Source organism: Solenopsis invicta, chromosome 3, assembly GCF_016802725.1.
Source record: "Solenopsis invicta isolate M01_SB chromosome 3, UNIL_Sinv_3.0, whole genome shotgun sequence".
Classification (NCBI taxonomy): Eukaryota; Metazoa; Arthropoda; class Insecta; order Hymenoptera; family Formicidae; genus Solenopsis; species Solenopsis invicta.
In genome coordinates this window covers 30,509,695-30,526,929 of record NC_052666.1, presented here as the reverse complement: position 1 = coordinate 30,526,929, position 17,235 = coordinate 30,509,695, and the positions used below count along the sequence as shown (strand labels likewise).

The 17,235-nt window shown below is 34.2% G+C and overlaps 1 protein-coding gene across 1 annotated transcript in view; it reads left to right on the top strand.

The window, feature by feature from the left end:
* Positions 1–17,235, top strand: part of LOC105204572 — a 294,782-nt gene that overhangs the window by 236,472 nt on the left and 41,075 nt on the right. The window contains 5 exon segments of the mRNA XM_026132063.2: positions 554–710; positions 5,008–5,145; positions 8,671–8,842; positions 10,165–10,308; positions 16,658–16,803. Coding sequence (XP_025987848.2) covers positions 554–710; positions 5,008–5,145; positions 8,671–8,842; positions 10,165–10,308; positions 16,658–16,803 — 757 coding nt within the window.

Here is a 17,235-nt window from a genome sequence, read left to right as displayed (position 1 = left end):
TTTTTTAATTTAACTTTAAAATTAAAGATTTATCATTTTTTGAGCAAATCAAATGCGTCATTCATAAAGCTTGAAAATTGATATGTGAGAAGATATCGTTTGTATAAATAGTGTGCGTTAAAGTGATCGTAAAAACTACCGCGTTGGAAATTCGTGTTGGAAAGCTAACGTTAACGACGCCGAGTCTTGAAACCTGTTGCGAAAGCGGCAGCCGGAAGACGCTGGCTATAAACACGAATTCTATCTCGGTGATTCCGGAGATAACAATCCTGAACAATCGCGTTAAAAGATTTACAAATCTTGTGATACTTAAACAAGTATTGGCAGTTAATTATACGAAAGTCTCGCAACTCGACGTAATTACTAGTCCCGCTGATTGCTACAATTGCCGTATCGCCCTTTAATCGGCATTAGCATCTGACATTGTTGTTGCATCACACGTCAATTAGATTATTGCCAGTCTTAATTGATCGGCGTGAGGTATAACCGCGATTCCGCGGCCTTTGAATTATCGACGTTTCCCTCTGACAAGGCGCCTCCTTTCTGATTGCAGTCGGCCAAGAACTCGACATCGGGCAGTTACTACGTGGGCGGAAGCAGCACCCTGCCGCGCGGTGGGTCCCTTCTGAGGGCGTACAGCCCGGCGGCGTCGAGCGTCGTCGGGGGTCCAAGCTCGACCCCGACGCAGCCCAAGACTCTCACCACACCAGGTATACGAATGCCCGCGTTTCCTTCCTCCTTCCATTTCTACATCGGACGTATCGTCGTACATATCATTGACGCGACTCGTCAAACGAGCGGCCCAACAATGCTCGAAAAATCATATTTTTTCGCATTAAATTTCTGACTCTGTACCGTGTTAATACCTGATATTTACCGTCTATTGCAGAAAGGTCCATTAAATATGAAGCAGACGCTCGATAATTTATTGCCCTTCATCGGAGTAATGTTGATCGTTTCACAACTTTTCTGTATAAGTAGATTACAATTTCTAATTAACCGCTACAATTAATACGTATGGAATTAAACGGAATTAATTTAATTTGCAGAATAAATTCCTTTTCAAGTAATATTCATGATAAAGCCGCTGGTAATAAGCAAAATGTCGCGCATACCGTTAAAGAGATTACAGAGCGACAACTTTGGGCCGCTCAATGAGAATTTACCGCTTCGTGCGCCTGTGCATTTTCCTCATGCCTGCACCGATGTTCTCTGTAGTATATTACCATCACTCCCCCCTCCTCCTTGCCCCGCATATTAATTGCATAAACATATTATACAGCGCACGCTCTGTAATTTCGCATTCCTTCAAATATCTTACCTAAGGTGACCAGAAACACATGAAGTCTTTCTGAAAAAAAAACATCGCTATTCTAAAATTCTTAGATCCTTTTTGAACACTCTGACCTCGAGAAATTGCAATGCAAGCGCGATATGTAGTATATGTACATTGAAAAAGAATTTTGTAATAATAATGAACTTTGACGAAATAATTTTAATTAAATGATCGGTTAATATAATCAAATATTTAGTAATACTTAATAACCGTTTGATTACTAAATTATTATTTTGTATACTGTTAATATAATTACAAAATATTTAGTTATGTCAGCCAATTATTCAATTAAAATTATTTTATCAAAGTTTGGTTGTTATTACCAATCGTTTCTTTTTTTTGTGTACATATATATTGCGTCCTGTCTTTAAAATTATGAAACAGAGAAGTTTTGCAATTCGTAAAAATTTCGACGAATTAGAATAAGAATTTGAATTTGATTTCTCTAAAAGAATCTCTTTCGATGAAGAAACTGAGAGAAACTGGACAACGACACTAAATTAACTTTTCTCATTACTTAAAAAACATTTTATTCAAATACAAGACAGATTCCGTATTGGCATTATAAAATTCTGGTCGCCTTTTACGCAACTCGCTTACGTATCCTTGACGGTTTCAACACGTGTACGCGATATACACGGAAATATAAATCTCTTTTATTGTCTTGCTGAAAATTGGTCGAATCGATTATTCAATCGACTGAGCAATTAAAGTAATAAGTTTATGTTGCAATTTGTAGCGCAAGCATATGAAAATAGGAAGCAAAATCAATTATGATACATTATATGTATATGAATCGCCCGATTTTCTAATCTGGTATAACTTTTACATTTAATGCGACCAAGAGCTATTTAACTGCATCATCTTTTCAGAACAAACGATATACATTATTAATAATATTATTAATACATTTATTTGCATTTATACAACAATTGTTCCTCAATTTTTTGTCTTTGAAGACTATAAATGTTATTCCAGTTCATAAAGTTACATAATTTACTCGGTATTTCTATAAAAATCTATAAAAAAACTTTGTGTAAATTTACATCTATAATGGGTAATTAAAAAACTATTATAAATTTCCACGCATTTGTAATTAAACAGATTGCAGAAGTAAATTTACGAAATGTAGGAAAAATTATAGAAATAGTAAGGTAATAAAACTTTTTGCAAATATATTATTATACATTAAAATATTATCTCTCATACAAAGTTGTAAACAATAGAATGATTACCGTGTCTGCACACAGTGATGCTAAGCAGGACAGAATTTTCGCACATGCACCGTGATCGCACTTATATTTCACAACGATACACGGAATATTACTTTTGTATTACGTATAATTACATAATATATTTAAAATATCCTATCATGCACGTAATTTTTTATATAAAATATTTACATTATAAAAGTAAAAACATATTTTTTTGTGAATTTACATATTTTCTGTAAAATTACATGATTCTTTTACAAGACTAATCATGCAATTTTTATCCATTATTTATGTAAATTTACTGAATTTTTTACAGTGTTTAGAAGAAAAATTAGTATTAAATCAAATATCATTGTCTCAAAAAGAAACAAGATTCTAAAGAATTTAAGAATATAAAATTTTCTCTAAAGAATTTAATATTTTTTAACATACATAACTCGCTTACATAAAGAAATTTTATAAATTTTTTATTAAGAAAAATATATAATCTTTATTAGATAATAGTTATTGTGAGTTAAGAAGAAAAAATATTGATAGGAAGTAACAATACCTTCAAACTAATAATAAAATTTTCAATAATTTTATTATTATCAAAATAATTATATTATGTTCTTATATTCTTTAAATAACTATTATAATATTAAAATATAATATACACTTTGTTCTTAAAATTATTCTCTAAATTGCTTAGAGCAAACAAATTACTTAAAAATTATTCAATTTTTGACTTTGTACGAGTGAATTTCGACTCTTAATAGAGTGATAAATCATTCGAAAAATCGTCGCACAAGTTTTTTTCTTCAAGATCTTCTAAAGCGACGTTTCCCGTGATATTTCCAGCGACAATTGTCACTCTTTAAAATTTAAAGCGTATCGAACTCTTTAAATAAGATTTTTACATTCTTGCCCTATTTGTATATAAGTCAATGATTATTGATTTGATAGTAATTTTTTTCGTTTGATATTCCAAATTATATATTTCAAGAACATTATCTTCTCGATTCAATTGGCTGGTAAAGAAAGATGGGTAACGAAACTCGGTTTACACAGAACATTATTCGCAGTTAAGCGCGCTTTTCTCTTCTAATCTTCCTGAAACTCGACCAATTTTTTTTTTTTTTTTTCTCAATGCGTACCTCGTGCTTTGAGCTTGAACGTATACGTACATCCGCACAGACGCGCACACTCGCAATCGCCCCCCCATTCTTCATGCTTCCGATCGACGGTTGCAAGGTCGTTTCGATTCTTGATCGTTCAACGGAGATCGTTACGACCGTCGGCGTTGGCCGAGTGCTATTTGACACTACTCAAAAACACTTAACAGGCTACCTGCTAGTCCAAGGGGAAAGGATGGCCTCATTTCTGGCCGTCACGAGCGTTCTCTTTGTTGTCGAGAGAAACGTTTTTACACGAACATACTGAGAGCCGCGCCGCGCCGAGAGGAACGGATTTAGGACGCGCGTGAATAGCCCAATCGCACGTAGATCGATCGTGATTAATCATCAACAACTATGACGTGGCAGATCTGTTTTGTATATCAAAACGCGCGCGAGCGTCTTCTAAGCGCTGTCAGCTAAAAAAAACTATCAATTTATTAAACGAAAGCATTTTCTACAAAGGACATTTCTCTTGGCTCTACGATTAACGTGATCGAGAAGTGCGTGTAAAATTTATTCGACAAGCTATTACATCAATATTTCAACGACGTTCGTAATCGCGTGATTAAACTCGCGATACAAACCGGAGTGCGTGATAATCGTCGAAAGATTTTTAAAAGAGACAACTGTCTACTCGCGTCTTTTCACTTACCCACGCTGAGAAAGAAGTATTTGATATTTGCGACTGTAAGTGAATGTTAAAATAATTAAAATTAGGAGCTCCATTTTTATAATTCTTGCACTGAGAATGTTAGTAATAATAACATACAATTATTAATTTGATAACTTGTAACGGTCTAAATCTAGTTGAAACTGAAAATGATTATAAATTGTAATCGTTTTCAATATAATTAGTTTCAATTTTTTTAAATTTATAAACATTTTGACTATAAGTTACAGTCAATAAAAAATTGTGCTCCTAACCATAATTATTTTCACTTTCATTTTTAATCATAAAATACTTTGTTCTCAATGCAGAAGGCTTTCAGTCTCGCTCCGCTAAACAAATCGCGCGCGATCGTTTAGCGAGAATGTTATCGCGGCTCCCCGACCGAGTTGTACAACCATGTTTCGGAAGTATCGAACGTTTGTGTGGACGCGCTGTATGAATTTCAATTGGATCTCGCGTGCAAAGTTCGCGGAGAAACATGAGAGACGCGGTCCGAACGCGGAACTTCCCGTCTGGTTCACTTCTGCATGTGCACTGAACTTGTCGAACGGCTTAGCGGTGGGTGGCGGAGAGTTGGAGATACGTGCATCGGAGCACCTGGGTACATTGGTTTTTTGTTTGGTTTTTTGGATGGTTGGATAGGTGTTGGCGGGGTGCCGCCGGCCAAGCCGCTTCGCAGCTACCAGTGTGGTAAGAGTCCCCTTGGAAGCCTCGGGGGCTCGGCGCGCTTCTCTAGAGACAGCTCGGTCTCCCTCTATAGTATACCAGGTCAGTAGTATCCTTAAACATTCGTCAGACACAGCTCGATCCTTCCGCGACGGGCCGCGATCGCGGGACGATCGCCGATCAGTAGCACGTGCTTTGCGGAAGTCTCGACTGATCTTTGATGCCTGAGGCTTGCGAGCCAAGCGATAACGCCTCCTTTGAGCTATACTGCGATATGAACGACCGCAGGCATGTATGTGTATGCCTTGAAAAGTAAAATATCAAATGTCTATTGAATAAATTTTGTACAGAGTATGGACGATAAAAGATGTGTTGAATCCTTAGAGAAATTTAATATTAATGCAGTTAGTCATTCACTGCTTATTTTATTAAATATTAAAAGCACTACACTATACTGAGAAAAGTATTTGGTATTTATAATTAGTGATGGAATTATCTTACATCTATAAAGTTTTGTTTGCGTAATTTTCGAATTTTCTGTGATTATTTCGAAAAATAAAAGCAGTATTTTCAAATAGATTCCTGGATAAAATGGGTTTGAATTCTTTATAAGTATCTCGAAAAACAAGAGTGTTATTTCCAAGTGGACTCGAAAGTGGTTAAAATATATTCGATTTCTTTATGAGTATTTTACTACAAATTTATTTTTAGTAAAAGAAATTATTTACTAGCAATTTAAATCTCAAGATTCGAGTTACTATTTGTAAAGGATTTGATTTTTCATGATAAGAACCGTTTATGAGTACATTTAGAAATACATTTCAAATTATTGCAGATACTAATTCTAGAATTCGAAAATAACTAGTCTGGTATCGATTACTTCACAATTATAATATATGAAATGTTATTTCTTGTCGGATTTATAGCTCAAATCGTATTTAATTATTGAACTTCTTATTTTTAATTATAATTAAATATTAAAATTATAGTTAAAAGCAGTTTTATAGTTTTGTAGTAATTATTAACACAGAATGTATTATTATTACCGTGCAAATGCAAATTATAATAAAGATGGTTGCAATGATCAGAATTTAAAAATAGTTGGCATCAAAAATTAGTATAAATTATAGTCAATTATAATCATAAAAAGTTTCTAACTTTTATTGCTATTATGGAGCTTTAATTTCAAGTTTTAACATTCAATTATAATTACAATTATCAAATACTTTTTGTCATTCTAGTGCTTCTAATATTCAAAATAAGTATAAATTAATTGCATTAATTAAATAAATACCTACTGCCATATAAAATTTCTGTAAAAAAAGTTGAATATTTTTCTTTACGTAAAATCGTCCATTAAATGTATGTCCATGTATTACTAATTAAACTGGTAATTACTAATATTACTAACAGTTTTAGTAAATAACAATCATACGCGGCTTACAGCTAATTACTAAAAAATTTAATGAAAGTTAAAAAAGAAAACGCTTTTTATCCTAACAACAATAAATTCTTCTTTGATTAATATAAAATTTATGAAATGTCTTTAACAATTCACAGCGCGCACGTTTTCGGTTAAGGATTTTTGTAACCCGATACACAGAGAGATGTCGTACACTTTGTAAATATTGTAACAGCACAACAGCACACACAATCGTTTGCGTGTACAAAGTGAAATAGAATCCACTGAATAAAACCCAGTTACTCGCAAAAAATAGCAACGCGGTTATTTACCGTTGTTTCCTTAGCGGTATGCATAATCCGAGCGATAAATTTCCGCAGGCTTGATGTACAATAAATCAAATTTTAAGACGCGAGCTAATCTATCGGAGATTTATAAACGTACATCATGAGAAATCTTTTTGTACCTTTTACAAATGGTAGCCGTCGAAGAATAATGATAAGCTATGAGTAAGGAAGACTAAACAAGCATATCGACATAAACGTAACAAATGTGACGTATTCGTAAGGAGATACCGAACCACGAGGGTCGTTGTCACTGTGTTTGGAACGCAGTAAGTGCTGGAAAACCATAAATTGGCAGTCGCGATTAGCCGAGTCGGGTAAAGCCAAGTTTTAATTAAACGACCTCGAGACCGTGGAAAATATACAGTGTTGGGAATAAATAGGAATGGAATTAAAATGTTTTGAATTCGCGCCGGGCTAAATTTCCAGATGATATGAACGTGTCGCGCGAAGAAAAAAAGAACATGAAATTTTCTCGGGCATTGTCCCTAACATGTCGGAATATTGTACGAAAATAATATGCTATTGAAGGTGAAACTGCATTTTGAAAATTGATGTAAAAGAGTAAAAATTTAATTAAAAATGAGTTATTCGCTCTTATTTTCTGTTAATCAAAAATCAATCGGAAATATTTGACGTAGCGTTTCAATAATTTATTTTCTAATGCCATTTGTAATACCAAAATCTCGAGGTGTTTTAGTTTAATGCAGATCTCAATCTAACAGAAAACCACTATTATTTGTATTTTCTAAGCACTTCTGTTCGTAAATTATTGTAACGTACATAGAAAGTTCGGAGCAATTACGTCATTATGAAGTTATTGTAATTCGATATATATTCCCAACACTAAAGCTAAATCCTTCAAGAGCCTTTAGAAACATCCTACGTGTGTCGTCTCCCTCTTGTATAACGCTGTGTGATATCATAATGTACGAAAAGCAAATCATCTCTTTCATCTCATTTTTCATCTTCTCCTGCTGTCACTCGAGAAACCGTAGATTGTGTGCCCCTCGTAAGAAGCACGATCGTGAAAGATTTTTTTTCTCATCCTCCCTTATCATGACGACTGATATAAATGACGCTTCCTTCATCGATACGGTTCCCTGATTGTAATTTCATTTGCACATTTCGCGCATCACGAAACTCATACTCGACGGAGGTATCGAGCCACAAATAAATAACATTCATAAAAACTCCATTGAAAAATACAAGAAACGTTGTGTAAAACAAGTAGAATATGCGTATGAATTGTTTTTGTCGTCGATTTTTAAAATAACTGATAAAATAGTTGATTTTGATCTTTATTTCTCGTTTATTAATCGTTTATTGACTTTAGTCGTTTGTTACGATGTATGTTTGGTTTTATTTCGTGTATTGTTTAAGAATTAATATTTTGCCGCTGGTGTTTTTCTCGCATTTAATTGAATTGACATCTGATAATAATAATCAAGCTCAGATAATAGTTACTAAACCTTGGTAAAATAATTTCAATGTTTGGTTGATATAGCAAAAAGAAATTATACCAGTAATTATTATACTAAATTATTATATGATAATTATTTCTAATAATTTTATTTGTAACAAATTTTATTTGGTAACAATTACTAATTTTTGTTTATTAACCAAACATTTGATTGAAATTTATTTCGCTAAAGTAATTATCTTCTAGGTTTGACTATTATTACCAGACTTTCTTTCTAAATGTATCATTTTCTAATTTCCAACAATATTACATGAACGTCATTATAAGTTTCTTTGTGCATAGCAACTGATTATTTTCCAGTCTAATGCAAAGAGACAACGCAGCGATGCAAGGAAAGAGAATTTTCACGGTGTTTCTCACGTTGATCTCGACTAATACGAATCACTAAATCTCCGTAGATCGGCTACACGGGGAGAGTGGATACATGAGCAGCCCCGAGCGCGGTGGCGGCGTCGGTTCCGGAAGCGGAAGATATCCACCCGGGCCTTACAGCGCCGGCAGCAGCTACGAAGATCCGTATTACTCGCAATACTCGGGGACCGTCACGCCCGTCATCGACGAAGAAGCCAGGTAACCGGAGTTCCGAAATAGAGACGACTCGCGATCGCATCGCGGTGATGTGACCGTAATTGACGGAATTTTACGAAATTCGGAAGAGATTTTCTCAGACTTTCTTCCTCATTTTCTTTTACCTGCGAATTTCTCTGACGATTGGCTTGAAATTCATTTGCCTTTCACTGAAATGACATTTGAGAATTGAAGATAGTTGAACTAACAAGTAGACGATTTGAAGCTTAGAAATCCTTACCAATTATATCTTAAAAATGCAAATGGATAGAGAGATTTCATTCTTTGTTTAAGTGCAAGTTTAATTTTGGTTAAACTTTTATTTGAGATTTTGTTACGTCGAGTCACTGCATCAGTCAACGAACAAACAAGAAATTGAATCAATCAGGATAAATAGAAACAACTTTAATCTAATTACATTTTGAAATAAAAAAAAAATGATATTTTAATCAAAACTATATAAAAATTTGATCTAAAAGAATATTAATTTGCAATTTATTATTTTGAAATCTTGTCATGTTCATATATTTCTTGAACAGTCATTTACCAATATAATTGTTTAGCGCCTGGAGCAGTGACCTTATTTAAATTTAAACAGTTGCGCTGCTATTAACTAAATTTCTAAAATTAGATTAATTTCTAAATTAGCGAACAAATTCATTAACGGAAAGGAAAATATAGAAGAGTTTAGAGTATTCTGCATATATGTACAATAAATTTGAATAGGGAAAGAGTAACTATCTGAATGCGAGACGATAGAACGTTAGATACTTCATTACACCGAGACTCATTTCATTCGCTTTATTAACGTCCAACATTTCGTTCAATATTTCATTTACGCAGAATATATATTTTTACTCTCTCCCTTTGCTTAAAATATCCTGGAGCCGGTTGAATTTATGAAGTAACCGGTTGCAATTTATTACTGCCGTACACCCGTCTAATGCGGACGTGGTGTTTTTCGTCTTGACAAATTGTCGACTGAGCATATAAATGCACGATTTAATTTGTTACAATGTCTTTAACATAGTGTCTTTTTAATAAGAGATCCAGTACATCTATCCGTGTAAACACAGCGACGCCATACAAATCCGTATGAATAAACTCCGCTCATCCGGAAAACCCCCATCCACCAGCTCTCTTCCTCCCGGTCACGACCCCTTTACCAGAAAAACGTCGTGTCCAGTCCCATCCCCCGAATGACTGAGACCCACCCTCCTTTCCATCTTGTCTCCACCGACTCGACGCTGGTCTCCGCGTCGCGACCTCTCCTCCACAGGGATGTCTGATAGCGCGGATGTGTATGTCTGTTGTGGGTGGTGCAGCGATACGGAGCTGTTGGAGGAATCGTACAGTCTTTACGGCGTGAAACCACCGGGGCGTCCACCGTCTGGTCCCCCGCGGTCCCCGTTTCCTCCGGGGGCGCCAGCCTCCCTGCCACCCGGTGGACCGGGCTACGACGCTACTCGGTACTGCACCCCACGTCACGCACACTCTGTCGCCTGCGTGTTTGTCTTGCGTAGAGGCCTGCCTGCCTGCGCGGAATAAAAAGGAAATGAATAGAGCGTTAGAGATAGAGAGAGAGAGAGAGAGAGAGAGAGAGAGAGAGAGAGAGAGAATGAAAGAGAAGAGAGAAAGAGAAAATTGAGACTATTTGAGAATCGTGCCACGACCGGCTGGCTGGCTGGTTGGTTAGCTAGCTGGCTGGCTGTTTGCGAATGAATACGAGTTGCATGAGTGTCGTTTCGAGCGAGCTGCCTCCGAAAGCGGAACGCTTCCTAGTGAATCCGGGACTGTTGTTGGCAGAAAAGTCTCTCTTAATCCCGGAAATTGTCCTACATTATTTTTACAAGCATATAGCTACCAGTTACAAATTTTCCAAGCAATCACGTTTCTCGCTTCTCGCGTTCAGAAAGAAAATTCTGTGGTTTATCTCTTCGTTTAATACCTAGATTTGTCATTAAAAAACAAAGATGGATACGTTCGGTGTTGCTATTTTATCATACGTAATTTTATTAAACGTCGATTGCAACGAAAAAGTCTCAAATTTTTGATATTAGATCAGTCAAAAATCGAATGCTAATTAATTATTCGACATTATGACATCTTTTAAGCTTCATGAAATGTTACATATGATTTATATATTATAACATTAATACAACAAAACTGATATTATTTTATTATAAATCTTTTATTAATAAACTTTCCTTACATGAGAATAAAAACTTTGCAAATATTTGTGACATTGATAGTTGTTAAAGCTTGTTATTAAAGCTCGTTATAAAAAAATGTTTTCCTTGCAATTCGAATTATTTACAAATATAGAATTATTGTGAATTATATTTTCTATTTGTTTTGAGATATAATTTAACTAGTAAGTGCATTTACATATTATATTTTATTGTTTATAGTATTGTTCAAAAAATGTTCATCGTTCGATGAAATTGTTTCTATGTAACTTATTTTATAAGAGCAATGAAATATTTTCGACCATTTTTTATATTTTTTTTTAATTATTAATCGAAGTTTGTCTATTAAATTGCAATATTGATCTTTTTTATTTATTAAATTGCAATATCCACTGTTGTTTATTTATAGGGAGTGGTAGCGTCAACTCGAATGAATTTAATTTAATTTCTTGTTTACATTATTATTTTTTCTCAACGCAAAGCAATCATAAATTTTGCACTGATAGGTATCTTGTCGTTTAACGGGCTTCCTGGGTTTTATCGAAATAAGCTGTTTTAAAGAAAAACTTTTGATCTAGAAAGAAAACGTTTATAAACCTGAAAAAATTTGCCATTCCGGGAGTTAATCTGATCGTTAGACAAATGTAATTATTCGTATTCGTGAAATAGCAGTTTGACTGATTCGAGTCTGAACACCAACGATTTCCATTCGTAAAACTTTCATTGTTTTTCTACCGAGTTCAGTAATTTATAGGAATTTTATAACGAGTCTCTCTCGACCGAGAACTACGTTATCTTTCGAACGTTAACACTTCCTTTTCCACGCGAAGTAGAAACTGTGTCCATAACGAATCGCCTGCAAGTGCATGTTGTAGAGTACGTCGGATATCTTAATTGAATGATCATAAGAGAGAGAGAGAGAGAGAGAGAGAGAGAGAGAGAAAGGAAGAGCTGTCACTTTGCCAATTTCGTCGGATTATCTCTTGTGCAAGACAAAGTTGGATTGATCGGTGGCACGATTCTAATGAATGTGTACTTGGAAAGCGGAAGCCATTGAATTCACTATTACTACTTCCATCATATAAATTACATTGTTATAATTGGGCTAAATATTTGTATAAATTATGAAGTAACAATATTAAATAGAATTTTTAAATCAATCTATTATCTAAATAATATTTATTTTGTTTAAATTGACACTTTATTAAAAATATTAAAAAATAATATTGTTTTGTGCAAAGGTTTTAGTCTTATTGTATTTATCACTAAAATGCACGGTTATGATTTTTGCAGATTTCTTAAAAAAAAAATTTTAGTTTATATCTTTCCACTTTTCAAATAGCATGGAGAAATTGTTTGTATAATGTTTCTGACAAATCATAAGATTGCAAAACTAGATCTTAAGTCGTACGCATTCTTAATGAAATTAATTGGCAATAATATTAGAAGAGCTACTAAAAGAATAAAATCTCTTTTTTTTATTTGTTGCAAAATTCAGCTTTTATCCGGCACTGCACACAAATAATAGATTATATATATATATATATATATATATATATATATTATTATTATTAATTTAATCTGAATTTTACATAAATATATTAATTAATATAACATAAGTAATATTTTGTTTTTCAATTAATTAAACTTTTTCGAAGTTTTATTTGATATTCAGTTAATCAAAGGGACTAATAATGAGATGGATGTGATTATTAACGCTACGTTCTGTATGTCAGTTTAAAATGTTCATAAATTTTTTAATGTTCTACATACGCATAATAATTAATTACACTTTTTATTACTCAAAAAACAAGATATATATGAATAAGTATGCGTGCGTGCGTGCGTGCGTGCGTGCGTGTGTGTGTGTGTGTGTGTGTGTGGTGTTTGTGTGGTGTGTGAATGTGTGGATGTGTGTATTATATGTATAAATATGCCATAATTATTGTGACACAAAGAATATACGTGGATTGTTTAATAAGCTTTGAGCCTGAACATACAAATGACATCGATACTGGTTGGAAATTATTGTAAATTATGAAATCTGTATTATTTTAATGGCTGCTCCCAAATTTTTAGCCACATGCGACGCTTAAGTTTGTTTTAACAGTCATCTCAGTTGTATAACAGTATCAGTATATTTTTCACGATAGAAAAAATTAAATACATGAATATAAAAAGAAAGATCACAACAGAAATTAAAATTAATTTTGGATTCTACTTACGGTGACTTGGCTCCTTCATTTCCAACAGTTAAAAATTGCTCATTTATTCGTGGCTGTACAAATGTTTTTGATGATTAATGTCCGGACTGCTCGAAAACTGCAAGGACTGAGGAACTGTCGATAAAGTGCATCAAATCATCCTGAATGATCGAAAACTGAAGGTCAGAGAGATAGCAGATGCCGCAGATATATCTTCTAAACGCGTGTTCAAAATGTTACATGAAGATTTAGGTATGAGAACGCTGACCACACGATGTCGCGTTTGCTGATATTGGATCAAAAACGCATTCAACATGACCAAATTACATGAATTACACTCTGAAATGGTTTCTCACTCCTCCGTATTCATCTGACGTGCAACTTTTTCGTTCCCGAACATGAAAAAATGGCTGGAAGGAAAAAATTTGCGACCAATGAAGTGATTGCCATCATGAACGAGTATTAGATCAAATCTATTTAACTGACGGGATGAAGGCATTAAAAACGACATTGACCAAGCTTATTGAGCTAAGAGAGATTATGTTGAAAAATAAAATTGATTTTGCCAAAAAATATAAGTATTTCATTATTAGGCTCGAAACTTATTAAATAACCCACATATAGAAGTGTAACTTGCAATTCGGTGGAATGCAGCATGCCGACTAGCGATCGTAGACAAGAATGCATTGGTCATATACAGGGTGTTTTGCACGAAAAAAAAAGAAACGGATACAATCGTGAGTTATAAATTTGTTAACGTGTCTCGGAATAAATTCGACGAATGACATAACACAGACGGTTCGCGAAAATCTGTACAGTTTTCACTCTCGCCATGATGAAGCTAACGAGACAATCAACGATATTTGTCTCTCGTATTTCTGCACTAATCCACATAGAAATCACTGTAATAGTAATATTACTGCTTTACCATTATTAATCATTATTAATTATTATTTTTATGTAGTCTTTGTCATCCCAATGGTATTTTTTACTTTACTTTTGCACAAAGAGGGATAATTTTTATACTAGAACTTCGCATTCAATAATAACTTCCATTTTAACGGAGGAGCTATCTCTCCCCACAAAACGCGTCGATAACGACATTTAGCAGACCTTAAAAGCATTACACGATTGCTCTCTCTCTCTCTCTTGAAATTCACATCTGTTAGAAATCTCCGTCACGTAGACGCTCGGGGGTTGTCGCGAGCATTCTCGTGTAAAAGAACTTCCTAGATGGAATTGCCGCACTCGCGGAGAGCGAGGAGTGTGTATCGGGAAATTAGCCCGGACTACTTGTCGACCGTCCAAACTTACTTTACTCACTCGCGCGACTTTTACGAAAGTTGTATCAAGTCGAAACTGATCGCTATGAGAATCACGTAGCCCGACCGCTGATTCGCCGCGTGTCACATTTATCACCCTGTATATCATTTTATGTACTGTCACCATGACGTAGATTGGGCACTGCTGTCATGCGAAGCGATAGATGCACGTGATTAGCATCGTGTTATGTAACTCATATCCGATTTCACTGACAGGAAATATGGATTTGGAAATGAAGATTTTGCTATGTGTCATGTTGGCGCGCTAAGAGAGGACCTCTCTCTCTCTCTCTCTCTCTCTCTCTCTCTCTCTCTCTCTCTCTCTCTCTCTTTCTCTTTCTCTATTTTTTGTTGCGAAGAGTTTCATGTCCTTCCGGTGAAAACGGATATGCGTACACGGAAAAAAACGGTTTTGCTGAAGTTGTTAAAAATTTAGCTAGATCAGATCTGAAAACTAAGTTTGCTGTACCATCAGAATAATAACGTAAAACGCTCAAGCACGATGAGCAATGCTGCAAAAAAAGTTTTGACACTCTAATAATCAGCTTGATCGTCTTACGTAATTACTTTAATTACTAATAAAATTATTTTCAGATTTATATCTGATTAGAGTTTTAGATGCTTTAGCAAAATCGTTCTTTTAGTAGAGGCTCTATCAGTTTTTATTGTTAGTATGTTGTGATATGAAGTCTCTCGATTATAGATCGAATGCCAAAATGTTAGATTATAATGATAAGTGTACTTGTGTTCAGCAAAATAAAAATTATATTTTTTGCCCAGTAAAGTACTCTTCACTTAAAGAATATTTTATATAAGTATATGTACAATGTATTATTAATATCTCTGATCGATTGCGTCGATCATCTCGCTTTTCGTAATAGAACTACTGTCATCGATCATCCTATCATGTTTCATATGACATTCAGCTTATCATTATCATCTTCATTGTTAACACTATAGCATTATGAACGATGTAGTTTAAGATATTATAAAATCTCATTTGATAACGGAACCAATAGAAATCATTATTTTAAAAACTTTTTATCTCTTATTTACTCAAGAAATGTATTATTTTAAATTAAGGGAATTTTCTATTTTATCGTACTAACTTTTAGGAATTTTTTTAGAAAACTATACAAATATTTTTTTAATTTCTTGCTGTTTTTTATTTATTACTTCTTGAAGATTGATTTCCTATTTTTGTTATATAAAAAACATAAATAATAATTAATTAATAATAAATCTGTTTGATCTCTGCACGGTTCATCGGCGACTATAATTTCCGATTTCCCAGAAGATTGAAATTAAAAATTCAATCATCGTTTTAATTAGAATACTTGCGGTTATCGGAAGTAGAATTATCTTGACCTAGTTTTTTATATTACTTCAGGATTCAAAGAGAAAAAAATATAGTAAAAAATCAAACTTTTTTTAAATAAGTGCCATTTATTTATTTATTGGTAGCAAGATTTTTAATTAAAATGACGTTTGAGTTTTTAATTTCAATTTATTATGAAATCTGAAATCATGATCACCAATAAACTGTGCAGATGTCAAATGGATCTATAATTAATTAGTTATTTATATTTTTTATTAAAATGAATGGGAAATGAATCTTTGAACAATAATTTTTAAAACATAAAAAATAATTTTTTTACATTTATCCATTTTTTTTTAATTCTTAAAAATCTGCTAAAAAATTAACGCAACAAAGTAGACAATTCCCTTAAGACAAATTTAATTACATAAAAATCTTAAAAATTGAAAGAAAATTAAATCTAAATGCTTCTAATTGCTGATAACTTTCACTTATTGCATCAAATATGTCATTTCAATTGCAACCATTTAACATCTTGTGTAGCGAAAGGATTTCTTTTGTTCCGTATCCGATGAATTATTTGTCGTTTAGCGCATGAAACTGTCTGACGAGATCGTGATACGCAATGTTTGTTTAAAGCAACCATGATTCTTGCAGCATCCAGCAAGTGTCGTGTTCGCCGAACGCCTGGCGTATAAATTTTCGGAGCTGTCCCATCTTTTTTTTTTAGTGCAACAGATAAGCATTAACGTGACCGTTGCCTGACCGAGAATTATCTGTCACAGGATAAGGGTGGAGCACATGGAGAGACAACTGGCCAATCTGACCGGGCTCGTGCAAAAAGCCCTGACACACGCGCCGCACACCAGTCCTTCGCCGCGAGAGTACTTGCAGGTCCCGCCGGGACGTGATCCTTACGCGAGAGCAGCAGGTACGTGTCCCGTAAAACTCGCGCATTTTGTTTTTTTTTTGTTTTTTTTTTTGTTCATTTCCTCTCCAGGTTTCTTTCCGTACCTTCGATTTCGCTTTCACGCGATAACGTCGTTTACCACGGTTTTCGGTAACGTATTGCTATAAGAGGAGAGGCTTGTCTCAGGACGCAACGAGAATGATTTATTTTTTTCAATTTCTTTCGACAAAGGATCGCGAATGATAATCGTTAAAGTCTTGTTGCTTCTGGGACGAGCCGCGTAAATGCCGTAATAGCTTCACTCTTGCGGGCTCGGGCTCTTTGTCCGAGCAAAGACGATCGATTTAGCTGTTTAGCGATGCCACCTCGTTCAGTTCCCTTTCAATGCTTACGTTTACAGAAGTTTTAGAGCGCATTCACTTAATTCACTTAAGATAGTTTCAGCTAAGAGGC